The 16,671-nt window shown below is 32.4% G+C and overlaps 2 protein-coding genes and 1 long non-coding RNA gene across 3 annotated transcripts; 2 read left to right on the top strand and 1 right to left on the bottom strand.

Moving 5' to 3' along the window:
* Positions 1-453: 453 nt before the first annotated feature.
* On the bottom strand, positions 454-1,260 carry LOC120133592. The gene is made up of 2 exons (XM_039150152.1): positions 1,129-1,260; positions 454-1,022 (listed from the first exon to the last, which is right to left on the bottom strand). Exons 1-2 carry the CDS (start codon positions 1,211-1,213, stop codon positions 496-498), a joined length of 612 nt encoding a protein of 203 aa, XP_039006083.1. The 5' UTR covers positions 1,214-1,260; the 3' UTR covers positions 454-495.
* Positions 1,261-3,467: 2,207 nt separating this feature from the next.
* On the top strand, positions 3,468-14,793 carry LOC120133675 (binding partner of ACD11 1-like). The gene is made up of 5 exons (XM_039150214.1): positions 3,468-3,562; positions 13,022-13,097; positions 13,942-14,013; positions 14,096-14,161; positions 14,362-14,793. Exons 1-5 carry the CDS (start codon positions 3,468-3,470, stop codon positions 14,791-14,793), a joined length of 741 nt encoding a protein of 246 aa, XP_039006145.1.
* Positions 14,794-14,861: 68 nt separating this feature from the next.
* LOC120133601 lies at positions 14,862-15,227 on the top strand. The gene is made up of 2 exons (XR_005517111.1): positions 14,862-14,939; positions 14,985-15,227. It is a non-coding gene; the product is annotated as an uncharacterized LOC120133601 (long non-coding RNA).
* The last annotated feature ends 1,444 nt before the right edge of the window (positions 15,228-16,671 follow it).

Here is a 16,671-nt window from a genome sequence, read left to right as displayed (position 1 = left end):
CTGTAGATCAACAAATTTTTTAACGATGATATATCAAATTGAAACATAAACTAAACGTTAGGTATAATTTTGAAAAAAATAAAGTTTGGGTACTAAAATAGAACAAAAATAATAGTTTAAGTACCAAACATGTAATTTACTTTTATTTCTTTAATAACAATATCATACTAAATATATTTTAAGAATATATGTTATTTTTATTTTTTGAGACTCGTATACTCCAACTTAATGAAAATCTTTGAAACGATGTTATCAATTAGACTTTTATTATTAAATTAAAAGAATAAAACGTTAAATTCCTAAAATAAAAAATTGAGAAAACAAGCTTCTAATGTGCAAAGAGTAAATAAATCCATAAAAGAAGTTAGATTCATGGTCACGATTAATGAATTTCACTAAAGTTTCCATATACAAATGCAATCCAACAAATTAGTACAAGTCCATGTTAGGATAATCCATTTAATTTAATATCAGCTTTGCTCCATTGAACAAATTCTAGACACTCTTGTTCATGGGATCATAATACTTGAACACATAATATAACACAACAAACAGCAGTCCCGCCACTATCACCAAACTTGCTCCAATCGTCGCTGCTGTTTTTCCCTCCATCTTAAGCCTCCATACAGACAATTTGGGGCGAGGAGTCCGTGATACCGCATTCTCAGCCGCAGCACCGGTAGAACTCTCGCCGGCAACATATCCGCTTTGGCGAACGCTGTTCTCTTGCTTTAGCTTTCCTTTGTCTTGAACAGGCGACGATGGGGACCCTGTCGTCAATTGCCGCACTGGTGTAAGTGGACCCTGTTGGGAAACATTCGAAGAAACGGTCTGCTTTGGTATTGTCACATACAGAAAACCGGAGCTGAATCTTGCCCGGATCTCGTTTGCTTTGCAGTCTTTAGGAGTGGCGAATTCCTTCCGGAATCGGATCCATTTACCTCCTTCGACGGGCCGTTCACCGGAAACCGTTATGACTCCGTTACTGCCGAAGTGAACTTTCAGCTGGTCTTTCTTGAAATCTGAATTGAGAACAATTTTGAATGGACCAATGTAGTGTTGCATAACAAACAAGTGCTTCATCTGCATGAAATATTTAAATTTCCATCCAAATCATATAAATATTACCTTTGATTTGGAACTCAATAATGTCTTGAGCTTCTCCTTCTTTATATTGGCAATCAGGCTCAAAATCTTGGTAAGAACGGGCCATTTTTTGGGGGAAGAAACAGTACTGTTTATTTGTGAATAAAATGATAAGAATCAAGTGTATTGCAATACATATATATTATTAGATTAACATGTTTATATATTACATAAAAGAATTGCTTGGTCTGATTGATTAGGTTAATTTTCTTTCTTTTCCTATGGACATCAAAGAGAATCATTCCCTTTTCAAATTCTAAGTGTTTGGTTTTGGAATATATATGGTGTCCTTCCTTTGTAGTCCATCCCTTTCTTGCTTTAAGGGATTCTTGGTCATTGGCATGTGATGGAATAATACTGACTTGGCATCCTCCTCTTTCCATTGATTTTGGCTATCGTACAATCTCAATATCGTTTATTTCTTTACTAGATTATTGGATTAGCGTTCATGTATAATCATCAAGAATAAAAATTAAAAGTCGAAGTTGTTATTCAAATTCTGATTAAAACTTAAGTTAGATTTTTATTATAATTATATTAGTTGAAGATTACTTGGTGATAATGTTTATTTAATTAAGAATTTTACTTAAATTCTAGTTCTATGTGTTACTCATATCTTATTTAATTAATCTTAATTGTATTATATCACTCTAATATGGACTAACCTTTTATGATACCAAATAACTTACTGTTATTTACTTAATATATCTGTGATGTCCATATAGTCCACTAATCTCTCACTGGACAAGTATATATATAATTGTATGTCATGATAATCTTATGAAATCAAAGGTTTATTGTCACAATTAAAAAGTATATCAAAACAATCTTGTCCATTAATCATATTAACATAAAATTAATGTGATTTTTACTATATCTATCATAGTTAAATTATTTATGATCACATATATTAACATAATCACGTGATATAGATCAAGCATGAATATATATCAAGGAAATTATATGTGTTACACCTGTCCTTAAACCTGTCAGATATTTCATAAAAAAAATAAACGGAGTCATCAATAATCTTTATTTTGTTAAAGTATGATAGGATAACCTAAAAATATTTTTATTTTAAAAATCACTTTTAAATAAAATAATATTTTTAATTTATAAAACCAAAAATGGACTTGAAAGACTATTTAATACCTCATAACGTCTAAAATTAGCATCTAATTTATTAAATTTTTCTTCAAATTAGGGATTGTGAGTTAAATTCAAAATTAAAATATGACCTTTTATGCATGGGAATTTTATTTTAAATGACCGAATCTTATTTGAAAATAAAATCTTAATTGATTTTTTTAATTTTTTATTTAAATAGATGATTTTTTTAAATTAAATGCTACAATTCATTCAGTTATATAAATATAATGTCATTATATTTCAAAATATTAACGTAGATTGTCATAAATCAATTTAAGATATTATCTAATTAATCTTTTAATAAAACTATTTTGTTGTGAATATATTATGTGGATGTCATTATTATTCCCATTAGTTAATGTGGTTTTTAGTATTCTTCAATGAATTGAGAAGATGAAGTGCCAAAGGACTTGACTCTTCATATGTATTATAATTATTAGAGAGCATTTCCTTACCCCTATATATATATGAGGTTCATGTTCTCATAAAATTTAAGAAAGAAAAACAAGAATAGATCATCTATCTCTATTTTCTCTCCCATACCTCTCGTTTATTTTAAAAAATGTTATCAGCACGATGCTCTACCAAAGGGATATTTCAAGCAACCTAGTGGATCGTTTGGAGGAATAAAGCAAATGATTCGAAAATATAGTTGGGCAAGGCTGAACAAAAGTGAACATGACTTCTTTCATTGAAATTTATTGTTTAAGAGACACTTACTTTGTAAAGAGATTTATGACTTTGCATGATTTGTTATAATATACAAGTCTATTGTTTGTAATAGTGATTTGATCTAGATACCTCGTATTTATTAGTTTATCTTGTAAAACATGTTTCGTTGTTTGATTTTCTTATCATTGACCATAAGGATTAGAGTTATCCATGCCTTGTCATTTTAATTATAATTTATTCATTTTTTTTAGATTTTGTTATCATGTTTATAACAATTTTTGGAATGTATATGAATAAGCAACATTAACCTAATTGATTAATTTTTAATTATAATAGTGATCATGTCAAATCTTACAGAGCTTGAATTTATGGCCTTGGACATCACTAGAAAAAAACTATTTATCATGGGTACTAGATGTTGAAATCACTTGGATGCAAAGGGTCTTGGTGAGACCATTAAATAAGGAAATAAAACAACAACTCAAGATAAGACTAAAGCCATGATATTCCTTCGACATCACCTTCATGAAGGTCTTAAGACTGAATACTTGACTGTTAAAGACTCTCAAATCATTTGGATCAATCTAAAGGAAAGGTATGACCACCAGAAAACTATAATTTTTCCTAAAGCTCGTTATGATTGGTTGAATTTAAGATTACAAGATTTTAAATATGTTAGTGATTATAACTCGGGCATATTTAGAATCACTTCACAATTGAATTTATGTGGAGAGAAAATTACTGATGCAGAAATGTTAGAGAAAACATATTCCACTTTCCACGCAAATAATATTGTCCTATAGACACAATATTATGAAAATGAATTCAAGAAATATTCTGAATTAATTTCTTATCTCCTAGTGGCTGAGCAAAACAACAAGCTACTAATGAAAAATCATGAATTATGCCCAACTGGTTCTGATTCATTATATGAAGAGAATGTGACAACTAAAAATGGTCAAGAATTGAAAGAAACAAATCATGCCAATGACAATGGTAATAGATGCGGTCGTGGTTATGGTCGCAGATGTGGATGTGGATATAGATATAATCAAGATGGTCATTTTAGAAACTCATATTCCCACCGGAAGTGGGATTGTAAAGATGAAGCAAGTATGAGAAAGAAAAGGAAAACAATGTGACCAATAAACGCTATCATTTTGGAGGAAAATGTCATTGATTACATCTATGTTGTACTCAAAAGCATCTAGTTGATCTTTATCAGTAGTCACTAAAAAAAGGGAAAGAAAGTAGAGACAAACCTTGTGTATGAAGATGGAAAAGGTGATTTTGATGCTAGCAATACAACCTGTTGAGTTAATTGATTGACGGAATCGACCAAGAGGAGGGTGAATTGGAAACTAAAAAGTTGGTGGAAGCTTTTGCAGAAAATTGAAAGAAGTTGCACAGCGATTTAGAGTGGTTCGACTTTCTCAACCAAAGTCTACGTCCACTACCTTAGCTATCCACACTAAGGATTTTCCAACAAATTCACTAATTTGTTCTTTCTTTTGAGGCCAAAGAGATAACCTTACAACTCCCTCAAGAATATACCCCAATTCTTGAGAGCACTCTTTCTCAAAGAGAAATAGACAAATTTGAAAACTTACAAGGAAAAACCTCACAAGGTAGATTGTTTGAACAATTCTAAAACAAAGAAAAGAACACTCAAGAATGAATACAATTGAGTACAAGTAGTGTTCTTGAAAGCAAAATGAATATTGAATGAAAAATAGGCTTGAAGTGCTCAAACAATGAGTTTGATCCTTTCTATTTGATTCTCACTTGATTCTTGCTTCTTGTTATTTCTTGTTGCTGATCAATGGCTTCTAAGCTTGTTTAAATACTCATTCAATTGATTCTGAACGTTGGGGATGATTAGTGGAGTCAATAGAGCCGTTCAAGTGTGAAAACAATTAATAAAATCAGTTGGGAGCGTCAGTGCATCGATGCATACCCAAGGTGCATCGGTGCATCAAGTGTAAAATTCAAATATTTTGACCGTTGGACCCTTAGTATATCGGTGCATCAAGTGTAAAATTCAAATATTTTGACTGTTGGACCCTTAGTGCATCGGTGCACTAAGAGTGCATCGATGCATAAAATGCATTCGATGTTTCAAAATAGTCTGAGTGCATCGATGCATCAAATGCATTCGATGTTTTCATAAAACCCTGAGTGCATTGATGCATGGTATGTGCATCGATGTATGAAATGCATTCGATGTTCAATTTATTCCATGGTGCATCGATGCATGGATTGGTGCATCGGTGCATCACTTTAAAAAATTGATTTTAGGCTTGATTTTGGTTCAAAATACTTTGTGAAAATTGTTTCAAAAATATATTAAGTATAAAACATAATTTTACACATTTAGTAAGGTTTGAAATTGATCTTGAAAGACTTGGAGTAATAATTTGATATTCAAGTAATTAAATCGAATATACTTAGAAAATCATTTGTAAAATCTTAAAATTCATTTATACTTAATTTTTTATATCGAATCATCAAAATGTTTTCAACAATCTCCCCCTTTTTGATATAACAAAACATTTGTGATATTTTAATATTTGTTTAAGAAAATTATTTTTGAAATTAATTTTGAAAAATTACTCCCCCTTACTATAACACTTTTCTTCCCCTTTTTGTTAAATCAAAAAGACTCTAAAACGTTATTAAACAAGGTTTGAAAAATATACGCCAATTGAGTTATTATTTTAGCGTTTAAGTTACTAAGGTAACAATCAAAAGAGAGATTAGCCATTAGTTTTCATAAACAATATTCATAAACATGTAAAGGATAATTGGTTATATATGTCTAATGGTGCAAAAATTAATAAACATTAAGCACAAATTGAACATTAAAACCAAACCAAATATAGATAATAAGCTTAAATATCCAAACATATAAATCATAAATCCAAACAAACGTCAAACTAAAGAAAATAATCCAAAAGCATTCAAAATGTTTTAACAATTAAAGTTCTAAGTTGTTCCAAAACAAAACAAAGTCTACTCGTCCATAGAAGGATCGGGAGGAGGAGGAGGAAATCGTGCTTGCATCTCAAGAGTAAGAGCATCCATACGTACAAGCATCTCCCTTTGAAACTCCATCTGTTGAGCTTCCAAAGTGTCTAAGCGATGATTTACCGCTTCGTGAGTAGCAGTCAAGTGGGATTCAATGGAAGCATACCGTAGATCAAATGTCTCAAAACGAAAATATTGGAGGCACTTGATCCTTGGAGCTGGTTCCGGTGCAGGCTCATTATCTGGTACGTGATCGTCGATATCTTGCATAAACTGTTGAAGTTCGGGATCATCGTCAGCAGTCGGAGCCGGAGGAGGAGCACGAGAGGAGCTAGGAGCAACTTGTGAAGAACTCGCTCCCGGAGTTTGCTTACCGGGTCGAAAGACCCAAAGACTGGTTTCCTCATCTTGTTTCCAATCCGCTTTCTTCAACGAGGTGAGATTGATTTGATTTTGGAGAGGGATGGGATTGTCGAGAGAGACGTTTAGACCGAGTTTGATAAAAAGGTTACTAAGAAGACATCCATAAACTAATGTTTCAACATGTTTTGAAGGAACAATGTTTATGGTATCCACTAGTTGACTAAATATAATGTGGGGCAGATTTATTTTGTTCTTATTCTTGATATAGTGCATCCACCATAAATCCCTAGTACGAAGAGTGGAGTACCTACCTCCGGATGGTCTAAACCACCAAGAGATCATCAAATGAAGAAAACGATCGTGATGAGATCGTAGAGTACTAACACTAGCATTTGGAACATAGGGATATTCCATAGTTTCATTCTCATTATATAACCCGTCATCATCTAGCCCAAAACGGAAAGCTATAGTCTCGGGGTCAATATTAATATATTATCCTAAAAGTTATGATCTGATTGCTATAGTCCCACATTGAGTATTGTTTTGAATACATACTGCATTAGAGTAGAAAATGTGGACTAACTGATGATAGACTATAGGTTTGAGGTGAAAACATTTTATCAAACTTCCAAGTTTTAAGAATCAGAAGGTATTCGAAGTCAATATCTATCATGACTTGAAGAGAAGGAATACGCTCTTCCCGGATTCTATAAGATTGGAAAGACTCCATGTACCTATGGTACAAGTCGTCTCTACGACGTTCAGGCATATCAAAATAAGATCCTATAAGAGATGTAGGTGCAGGAGGAACGAGATTAGGAGGCCGGTTTAAACGACTAGATGAGGTCCTAGGGCGTTTAGGATTTGACATGGTTTAAAGATTCGGAATAAGGAATGTAACCTGCAAATTGAAAAGCATGTATGCACAATAATCAATCCCAAACTCAATTGAGTCCTCAATAATTCAAGGTTCTCTAAACCGAATCTTAATGGGAATGATTTTGAAAACTATTGAAAATATTATAATATATGTATAGTTATCATGCAAACAATACAATTAAGTCAAAAACTATATGAAAACGTATTATAAGAAAAGAAAGAAACATGTTGGCCATATTGTAAATTTGCCTTTTAATTTAAAGTATCAACATGACCCTTAATGTGTATAAGAAACATGTACAACAACATACTGCTAACTTTTCATCTCATTCATAATTATATTCACATACAAAATTAAAATCGTATACAAAATTAAATCTTAAAAAATTAACCCTACTACATTTGCATCCTTTGTTCTTATCAGCTTTTTTATCTCCTTCTTCGTTCATTTTGATTGTGGTTACGAGATCGTTTATTTGCGATCGATCTCTCCAACAACCTATATTCAATTGTCAGAACGTTAAGTATTGTCAACTACAGCATTCAATCTACGACTTTTAAAATTTTACCACAAACGAATTTTTCTTTCCACTTACAAATCACCAGTTGCCCCTGTAGAACCGATCGATTCCATCCACATCTCACATACATGCCGCAATCATGTCTGTTACAAAATTTGAAAACCACACATGTCAATTATGATGAATACTGCATAAATTAAGACTTCTATTTGTGATAACATCTCATACCCATTCAATTGCGTATTCTTCTTATGCTCCACAAATTTGAAATTTTTCAAGGGATACTTTCATAGAGATCCACAAGATTCAACCCAAATGCGTTTCTTATTATAAGAATCTAATATTTTAATCTGCATTAAAATAGAAGAAGTTATGATCCAAAAAAATTATGCATTATAATTTATATAATGTCCTTTCATACATACATACATACCAATCTTAGCATCCTTCACTCTCTGTTTAGCTGCTTCAGTTGTAACATATCATATGTTGCAACACGATCTACCATATCCAACACCAACAGATACCAATGTGAATTATGGTAGTTTATTGTGATCATGATCTGCAACAAATTTCACACCCAATTTGACAAAATTCAATATTCTATATCCAAAAACATCATTTGCAATTGGTATGGTGTTTTACCTTCTCACAGTCGGTGAATTTCACATAGTTATTCAGTATGGGACCCCAGAAGGTAGCAATACCCTCAACACTTTCTTTGATGTTGGCATCCAACGCCTGCTGCTGCAATTACGCAACAAACATTATTAATTTACCGTCTATAACTACTTATCTCCATTATTAATTTAACTCACCGCTAAGTGGTATGGAAGGTAGCCAATCCTCCGGAGTGACTTCTGAGAATCGTAGCATACTGTCCAGGCGAGCAAATCAATAACCTAACAAAATTAATTACACAATCAGAACATATTCAATAAGTTTTAACATTTTCTACTTTCTACTTACCACACCGCCAACCCATTCCGTAGGCTTCAACGTTGCAACGTATACACTAGCGAATTGATTCCCATTGAGATTACAGAATATCTGTATGAATCATTAGGATTAATATGTTGTCATAAAATATTAAATATAACTCAAAGCATATTTCACTTACTCCGATCTAACTCACTATTCCATAAATAATCACAAATTGCAGCTTCGATGTCATCAATTCCGCTTGGAATATCCGCTTTTTCAACCTACAATTTTGCATACAAATTTTGTCACACACATAATAAAAATCAAATTAAGTTTTCTTTATTCAACTTACCTTCTGCTTCTTCTTCTGGGGTGCAGGACATTCCGAATCCAATCTGCTATAACACTCTCCGGTGTATAAATGACATCGACTTCCTTCCTCTTCATTTCTTCCATCTTCTTCTTCCTCCCTCTTTTCTTCTTCATATTTTTTCAGTTCATCGTATTTTTTTTACATAGCTTCATCTCTTTTATTTCACCCTTCAATTGATCTCTTTCATCCAAGTATTTATCAACCACCCCTTCCCCGTAAGTTCACTCAATTCCACAACCTTCACCACTCCCTCAAATTTTTCACCCGTCACCATCTTAATATCACCCCTTAACACCCCAACTTCTTTCACCACTTCACCCCTCAACACCTCTACTTCTTTCACCACTTCATCTACTTTTCCTTCCACTACCCCTTATGCCTCTCAAGTGTATCTTCGACTCTCAAGTTTCTCTTCGACTCTATCAAGTTTCTCTTCGACTCTTGATTGTCTTTGCATGATTTCAAATTGGATTTTTTTGATATCAGCCAATTCAGACATCAAAATGTCGAAGTTACTCTGTTTTCCCTCACCGTCGTCCCACTCACCGTCATCCCCCAATACAACCATCCTCCTTCTTCTCCTCTGCCTCCACTGCCTCCTCTACATCCTTGCTAATAACATTCAAAATTAAATTACAATATTAGACATTGATTATATTCTTAATATTATTTAATTACATTATTACTCTTTCTTGCTTCTTCGCTCTATCCAACTTCAACTTCACCATCACTCTAACCACCTCTTCCTTCCCCATGCACGGATGCGTGCCACTCCGGTTCTTTCATAAGCCGGCAGCCTCACAGCCTGACCAAAATCGCACAGTGCAACCTGCATTTATAATAAAATTTATATTTTTATAAAAACACAAAAAAGTTCTTCAACTCATTTACCTAAGATGCTATGCACCCTTGAGGTATCTCTGGCTGCCCTTTTAAAGGTGATTATTGATTCAATCAATCTCGAATGGATATATCAGCCCAATTGAATTCACCCTTCAAGCCTTCATCACAAATGAGCTTCATATGTTCTTTGTTCGTTGACGTATTACCCGTTGGACAAAGAAAGATACCGACAAGGTATAATAGAACTCTGGCCTTCAGCTCATCCAACGTAAGATCCACTTTTTATTTCCTCTTCAATTTCAGCATATGTCTTATGCTTCAAACCATGTTAAGAGGCAAGTGCTTTCCAGTCCTTACTCTTACAGACTTCTACAACTTTTGCCTTCATTTTCTACCCCAATACGCTGCAGCATGGGATCCCGAGAGGAAATGAAAAATCACCATATTTAGCAATACATTGTCTGACATCAAATTGCGCCATCAAGGATTAACACAATTCCCTCCGAATAGGCGATCCCTTACTCCTATCCAAAACCTTTCTCCCAGCACATTCACTGACCCTTCTCCTTAAGGTGTTTAATTAAATTCACCTTTTAATGCTGCATCTTGTCGACACTTCCTACTTTTTACAATATATGTTATAGTTCTTATATATTTTGTATCAACGTATTTACAAGTTTAATGAATACCTTATTTTCATGTGCTTTCCTCCGTTCTTTGTATTCTTTACTATCATTCCTTGATTTTGTGATGTAAGGTTCATTTTCAGCATCACTCATTGAATTCCATTTGGACCTCACATCTTTTGTCACCTAATATAAAACATAAACGTTTAATCAATACATTAACACTAATACTACTCAATGTCAATTTCATTTATACCGAACCGCTCTGTGTGCCATCTTCCTTCCTTTTGCATTCGGCCATACTGTCAACATTTAAAATTTGTAATCAATTAAAGTTTATCGATACTTTAATCCAATTACCATTTCAACAATAATAACAAAAGACATTGATACTTACTAGAAGTACATATCCACCCTTTGGTTGCTTTCGAGTCTCGGCCACAATTTCAAAGTCATCTGCTCCCCAACATTTTCCAACCATTGACTCCATTTTCCTTCATATATCAGTTTACGCAAATCAATTATTTTGTTACATACACTTTATTCAATATAAAATATAGATAACTACTTTGTGGTAAAACGGTTTCTTCAAAAGAATTTGAATGGCCACACCAAAATGTGTCGGCACTTTATACAACCTATAATATCATTTCTACTATAATATTTAATAAAAGTATCGACATTTATATTTTTTGAATATCACTTTCTACCTGCAATCGGTCCCAAATGCTTCTTTACTCCAAACCCAAACAACACATAAAAACCCTATCGCGATTACTGTAATAATAAAAATTAGGGTTTCGACAACATACTTTTCGATTCGACTGCAGCAACAAACAAACAAACTTCGCTTTAGAACGCCTTCTGAAATGCAGCAACAATTACGCTCGATTTCAAAAACGTCCGTTCTATCTATTTCAGAGGATATTTAGCTTATATTTTCATCGGATATGTTATTTTATTAATCGTACAATACAAAAGTGTCGATATTTATGTCAGTGTCGATACTTTCGAAAGGATAATTACCTATTTCTTTGAAAGTGTCGATAATTTATTCACGTACTTATGAAAGTATCGACACTTTAATATATCCGGTATCATTTTACCGGTTTTATCATTTTGATACGATTTATATTTTTACCTGTTATATCGTTGTGGATCGATATATTTTTAAAGTATCGATTATAGGCGCTAAAACTGTTTCTCTTTTAAATTCACAAAGTGTCGACCTTATAAAGTATCGACACTTAAATATATCCGGTAACGTTTACCGGTTTTATTATTTGATACCGATTTATCATATTTTTACCTGGTATATCGTTTTGGATCGATACATTTTTAAAAGTATTGATACTTTATAGGATTTAAAACTGCTTCTCTTTTAAATTCACGAAGTGTCGATCCTTATATTAAAGACTGACACTTTAAATGTATCCGATAGCGCTTTACCGGTTTTATCATTTCTATAGTTTGTCATAGTTTTACCTTTATATCGTTTTGGATCGACACATTTTAATTTGGATCGACACGAACCGGTAGCACAATTTTTAATATTTCTTCATGACTTAGACCTACTTTTATAAGTATGGACACTTTTATAAAATGATATATACTTTTTTTAAAGTTATGTAATTTAGTTTCAATTTTTTATAGTGTTTCATGTTTTCCACCTACAATATTAATTTAATAATTTCATTTACACAAAAATTATTTGATTGTTTTGATATTTTATAATATTATTTAGAATTTAAATTTAACAATATTAACCAAAGATAATAATAAATATATTTTCACAGTGAAATAAGTATGAACACTTTTATAAAAATGATAGATACTTTACAATATAACATGTAAAAATATGACAAAATCAGATTCATTATGAAAAACCGGTAAAATTTACTTGATATGTTAAAAGTATGGACACTTTTATAAAAAGGATAGATACTTACCGATAACCAAAGTTTACCGGTTACAAAATTTTTTAATAGTTTTTCATATTTTCTACCTAAAACATTATTAGTTATCAACATAATAGGTACCGCTAAACCGAATTTATTAAATACATTTTAATATATCCGATAATGCCGTATATTAACCCGTCTTTCCTGAGACAATCCCCTGAGAGGGAGAATCATGAGTTCTTTTCATTATCTGGTGATATAGAGCACATTGAAATTATAAGGTATGTTGTTCTTTTCCTTTCTTTTCTGGTGTTTTTATTAAAAGGGCTGGTGAATGATGAATTTGTTTGGTAGCTGAGAAAATTTGAGAAAACGAAAAAAAACTGGAATTTTGGATCTTGGGTCTTCCTTTTGTCGGCCAAATTTTTTTAAATTGAAACTTGACTTTTTTATATAATTTATTATATGGAAACCAACCTGGAAGGTAAACCTGTATGGAGTTTTTATGTTGTATTTTATTATTGGAAATTTAACAGAAAAATGTAGTGATTTTTCTGGTTAACTTGGATCGCTCTGTTTTTTTTATGGATTCTGCAGTGAAACTATCCAATTAAAGACTGCATATGTTACATTCAAAGATCCCAAAGCGCTTGAAATCGCCTTATTGTTATCGGTTCCTGCTTAATCCGATTGCATTGTTCGTTTTTGCTTAGTAGAGTGCCATTGATGCATGGATTTACTTTTCTTCTTGACTTGTAATCCTCTGATATCGGCTAACCTCGCAATGCCTTTCCTTTAACTTCGTTGCTTGAACCGAGCCTTGCGAATTCATCTCGGAAGTTGGTTGCTTGTACCTTCTTAAAGTGTATATTATTGGAACTGGTTGAATTGAAATAAGTAGCTTGTAAAGTAATTCTTTACTTGTATGTTGTACAGCAATGTCAAGTTGAAAAAGTTGCCTAATTTAGTAACTTCCAATTTATGTTGTCTCCACAGGATGATCAATATTTTGAGAAATAATATCGTATTTTCATGGTTGGATTCGAACTAAATTTCTTTTTATCAGAAATGGAGAAATGTGATTTCCTATTGGTTGTTGGAATATGGCTCACTGTTAGTATCATATCTAATTAGATCACCTTGTGGTTTTGTCATATACCCCTATTGCGGGATAAGTACTCCATCGGTTCCCTCTTTTTCAATCGGATGCCTCAGCGTGTATGATGAGACAAATTGAAATCCTTTCCTACTTGTTTCCAACTTTCTGAACATACACTTTAATTCCGTTGGCTACATGATTCTCGATGTTCTCTTGTTTGAATTTTCTGCACTTTTGTTTTCTGCATTAGTTAACAAACCTTGAAAGAAATTCAACTAATGACAAGAAGTATAAAATTTATGTTTTTCTTTTCTATGAAGTCTGGCATTTGTTGATTAGAAATCTATGTTCTTTTAAAGACAACACTGAACTGCATAAATGACTGTATGAAGTAACATTTCTGAATCTTGTTCTGCAGGGAGCAACACTCATTGACAAGATTGTGACCATAATTTCTGCTGAAAATTATGTACCAAAATTCGAGATTCATGTAAGTCGACTGAGAGGTTTTGCTTTCTATGTTTAGTTTACGTTTACCGAAATTCTTAATTTTTTTATAACAACCCGTGTAGGAATCAAGAGCAGCAGACGACCTTATGTCCGTTTCTCCTGCTGGGCATAGTGCATCAAATGATGAGGTACCGGTTTTAAATTTATTCTGCATAGAATTGTTTCCTAGCTGCACAGACTGGAGGTTAATGAAAAAGAAAAGTGTGGTTTATTCCTTAAACTGGACTTGCGGATTCTATTGTTAATGCTTGACATGCTGAATTCCTGTCTTTCTTCCGTGATATGCTTAATAATTTAGTTTATGATTTGGGTTATCGGTGTATTTCAGCAGGGCAGAATGAGTCCACCTAGCAGTGGAAGAATGTATGTTAGTAGGGCACAAAATGTTGTCGCTAGTGTCTTGGCCAAAGTTTCAGCCATACGACAAGATGCAGTAAACAAAGCGAAAGCATTTGACGAGAAACATCAGTTGAGAACCAGCGCATCTACCAAGGTCATTTCGTTTGACTGGAGAGTCGGGCTGACCGAGAAACTGACTGTGGGAATCTCAGCGGTTAATGAGAAAGTAAAATCTGTGGACCAAAGGTTGCAGGTGTCGGATAAAACAATGGCTGCAATATTTGCAGCAGAGGAAACTAAACACACAGGATCTGCAGTCAAATCTAGCAGGTACGATTTCTCCTTTCAGCACGGGTGCAAGTCCAGTCACACTGCTTCCAAGACAATAACGAGAGGGAAAAAAGGGTCACCATCCTTCTAATCACCTTTGTCCTCGTGTTTTATTCTGGACAGGTACGTAACTGCCGGGACAGCTTGGCTAAACGGTGCTTTGCAAATGCCGGGCAGGTTGACGGTACAAAAACCAAAGAAAAGTTCAACCTAGCAATGTCAAACTTGACTGCCAAGGTATGTCATTCCACTAATGGCACCATTATTTCTGTTCGTGTGTAGGATGCAATTACAGTGTAAGTTGGAGATTTTCTCATCTTAAGGCCGCTTTACAAATTGTTATCGACACACGCATCGGATGATCTTGTTACAGCAATTTATCGAGAGGATCGAGATGCTTGTGTTAGAGTGCACAAAGTTGTGTTCAGTTTTGGGTTTCGTTGTGTGAACTTATGCAAATGCAATGTGCTGCGTAGTCCATTTGATCCTTTTTATTTTTGCAATATATTATTTGATTACTAGGGAGTACTGTTGTAATTTTCAAGCTTTTTACATTTCTTTTTCACACAGAAAAAAAGTAGAAGCCGGAATTCATGTTATCATTGTGCAACATGACTCCTATATTTTTCAAATTCTCTTCCTTTTTTGACTAAATTTGAACTTGCACTCAATCAATAAAAATTGTCCCAAATTGTTATAGCACATTAAAACACGGGGATTAAATTTTGAATCTGAATATGGTAAGGGATCAACATCATAATTTTTTTTATCAATGATTAGTTTTTTTTTAAAAGGTGATATATATGTTTTTTTTTTTACTTTCCCCTAAAGATAATTTGTCCTTAGGATTGATTTTAAATTTACATTGAAACTTTGGTGAAATATGTGATAGTCTCCCAACTTATATATAACTAAAGTATGAAAGGAGATATCATTCCCTTATTTACTTGACTTTACTTCAATAATATAATAGAGTCCAACTTGATTAATTTATTTAACTTCAACTAAGTTATATTTTCTAAGCAAGAAAGAAAACAATCATATTGAAAAAGAATGAGTCTGTCACGTTCAACGAGTACTCTCGTCGAACCGTTAAACACCACTAACGATGAGCACCGTTGAACATCACTAATTTAATTCATAAAAATTTAAAATTTTAAAAGACTAAACGTATAATTATAAATTAGTTAAAAATATAAACCTATGTCCATTAAGTTGGATTCCCACACCCAAACCACCAAGCTAACCCACTCTTTTTGCAATGTAATGCAACATTCAGTATATATATATATTGTAACGAATGAAAAAATATTTAAATTTATTAAATAATTTAATTTTATAAATAATTATATACATATATTTAATAAAAGTAATTTATTTTTTAATAAAAATAAATTGAATTAATATATATATATATATGAAATTATTAATAAAAATGTTAAAATTATTATTTATTTTTTGGCATTTGAGACAATATATTATAAATTATTGTTAAAAAGATTAAATTTTAATAAAAATGTTAAAATTATTATTATTATAATTTTGACATTCATTACAATATCTTATATTTCAAATGCTGTATTGCATACATAACATAGATAGTGTGTTAGCTTAGTTGTTTGGCCGTGGGTATTCAAATCAATGAACGTATGATCAAGTCCCAAAATCTCCCTTTTTTGTGTATGATGTTTATTGTTAGCAGTGCTAAGCTATGCTTATCGAGCATCGTAGAATTTTTCTAGAAAAAATTATATATAACATCTTTTAGAGTATAAATTCATATTTATATAAATCAAAATCAATCATTATAATTATACAACATCAATTAACTGAAATCAACTTGATAAATCAATATGAAGTTAAATAATTATATTGAAAAAATAAAATTGATATATAATAGGAGATTTGAATTTAGTATCGTAAAATTTCCAAAACATCCTTTATATATTAGATTATGATTTTATCTATT

Source organism: Hibiscus syriacus, unplaced genomic scaffold (genome assembly GCF_006381635.1).
Source record: "Hibiscus syriacus cultivar Baekdansim isolate YM2019G1 unplaced genomic scaffold, ASM638163v2 tig00110584_pilon, whole genome shotgun sequence".
NCBI lineage: Eukaryota > Viridiplantae > Streptophyta > Magnoliopsida > Malvales > Malvaceae > Hibiscus > Hibiscus syriacus.
The sequence above is the reverse complement of the archived record's forward strand: the minus strand, read 5'-3'. Positions and strand labels throughout refer to the sequence as shown.

Bases quoted from the DNA above. Each gene is read 5' to 3' on its own strand.
- LOC120133592 (XM_039150152.1), bottom strand. From the start codon at position 1,213: ATGGCCCGTTCTTACCAAGATTTTGAGCCTGATTGCCAATATAAAGAA. The intron at 1,023-1,128 runs GTAATATTTATA...TTCTCAATTCAG, and splicing joins TATTGAGTTCCAAATCAAAG to ATTTCAAGAAAGACCAGCTG.
- LOC120133675 (XM_039150214.1), top strand. From the start codon at position 3,468: ATGATATTCCTTCGACATCACCTTCATGAAGGTCTTAAGACTGAATAC. The intron at 14,014-14,095 runs GTAAGTCGACTG...CAACCCGTGTAG, and splicing joins TACCAAAATTCGAGATTCAT to GAATCAAGAGCAGCAGACGA. The intron at 14,162-14,361 runs GTACCGGTTTTA...GGTGTATTTCAG, and splicing joins ATAGTGCATCAAATGATGAG to CAGGGCAGAATGAGTCCACC.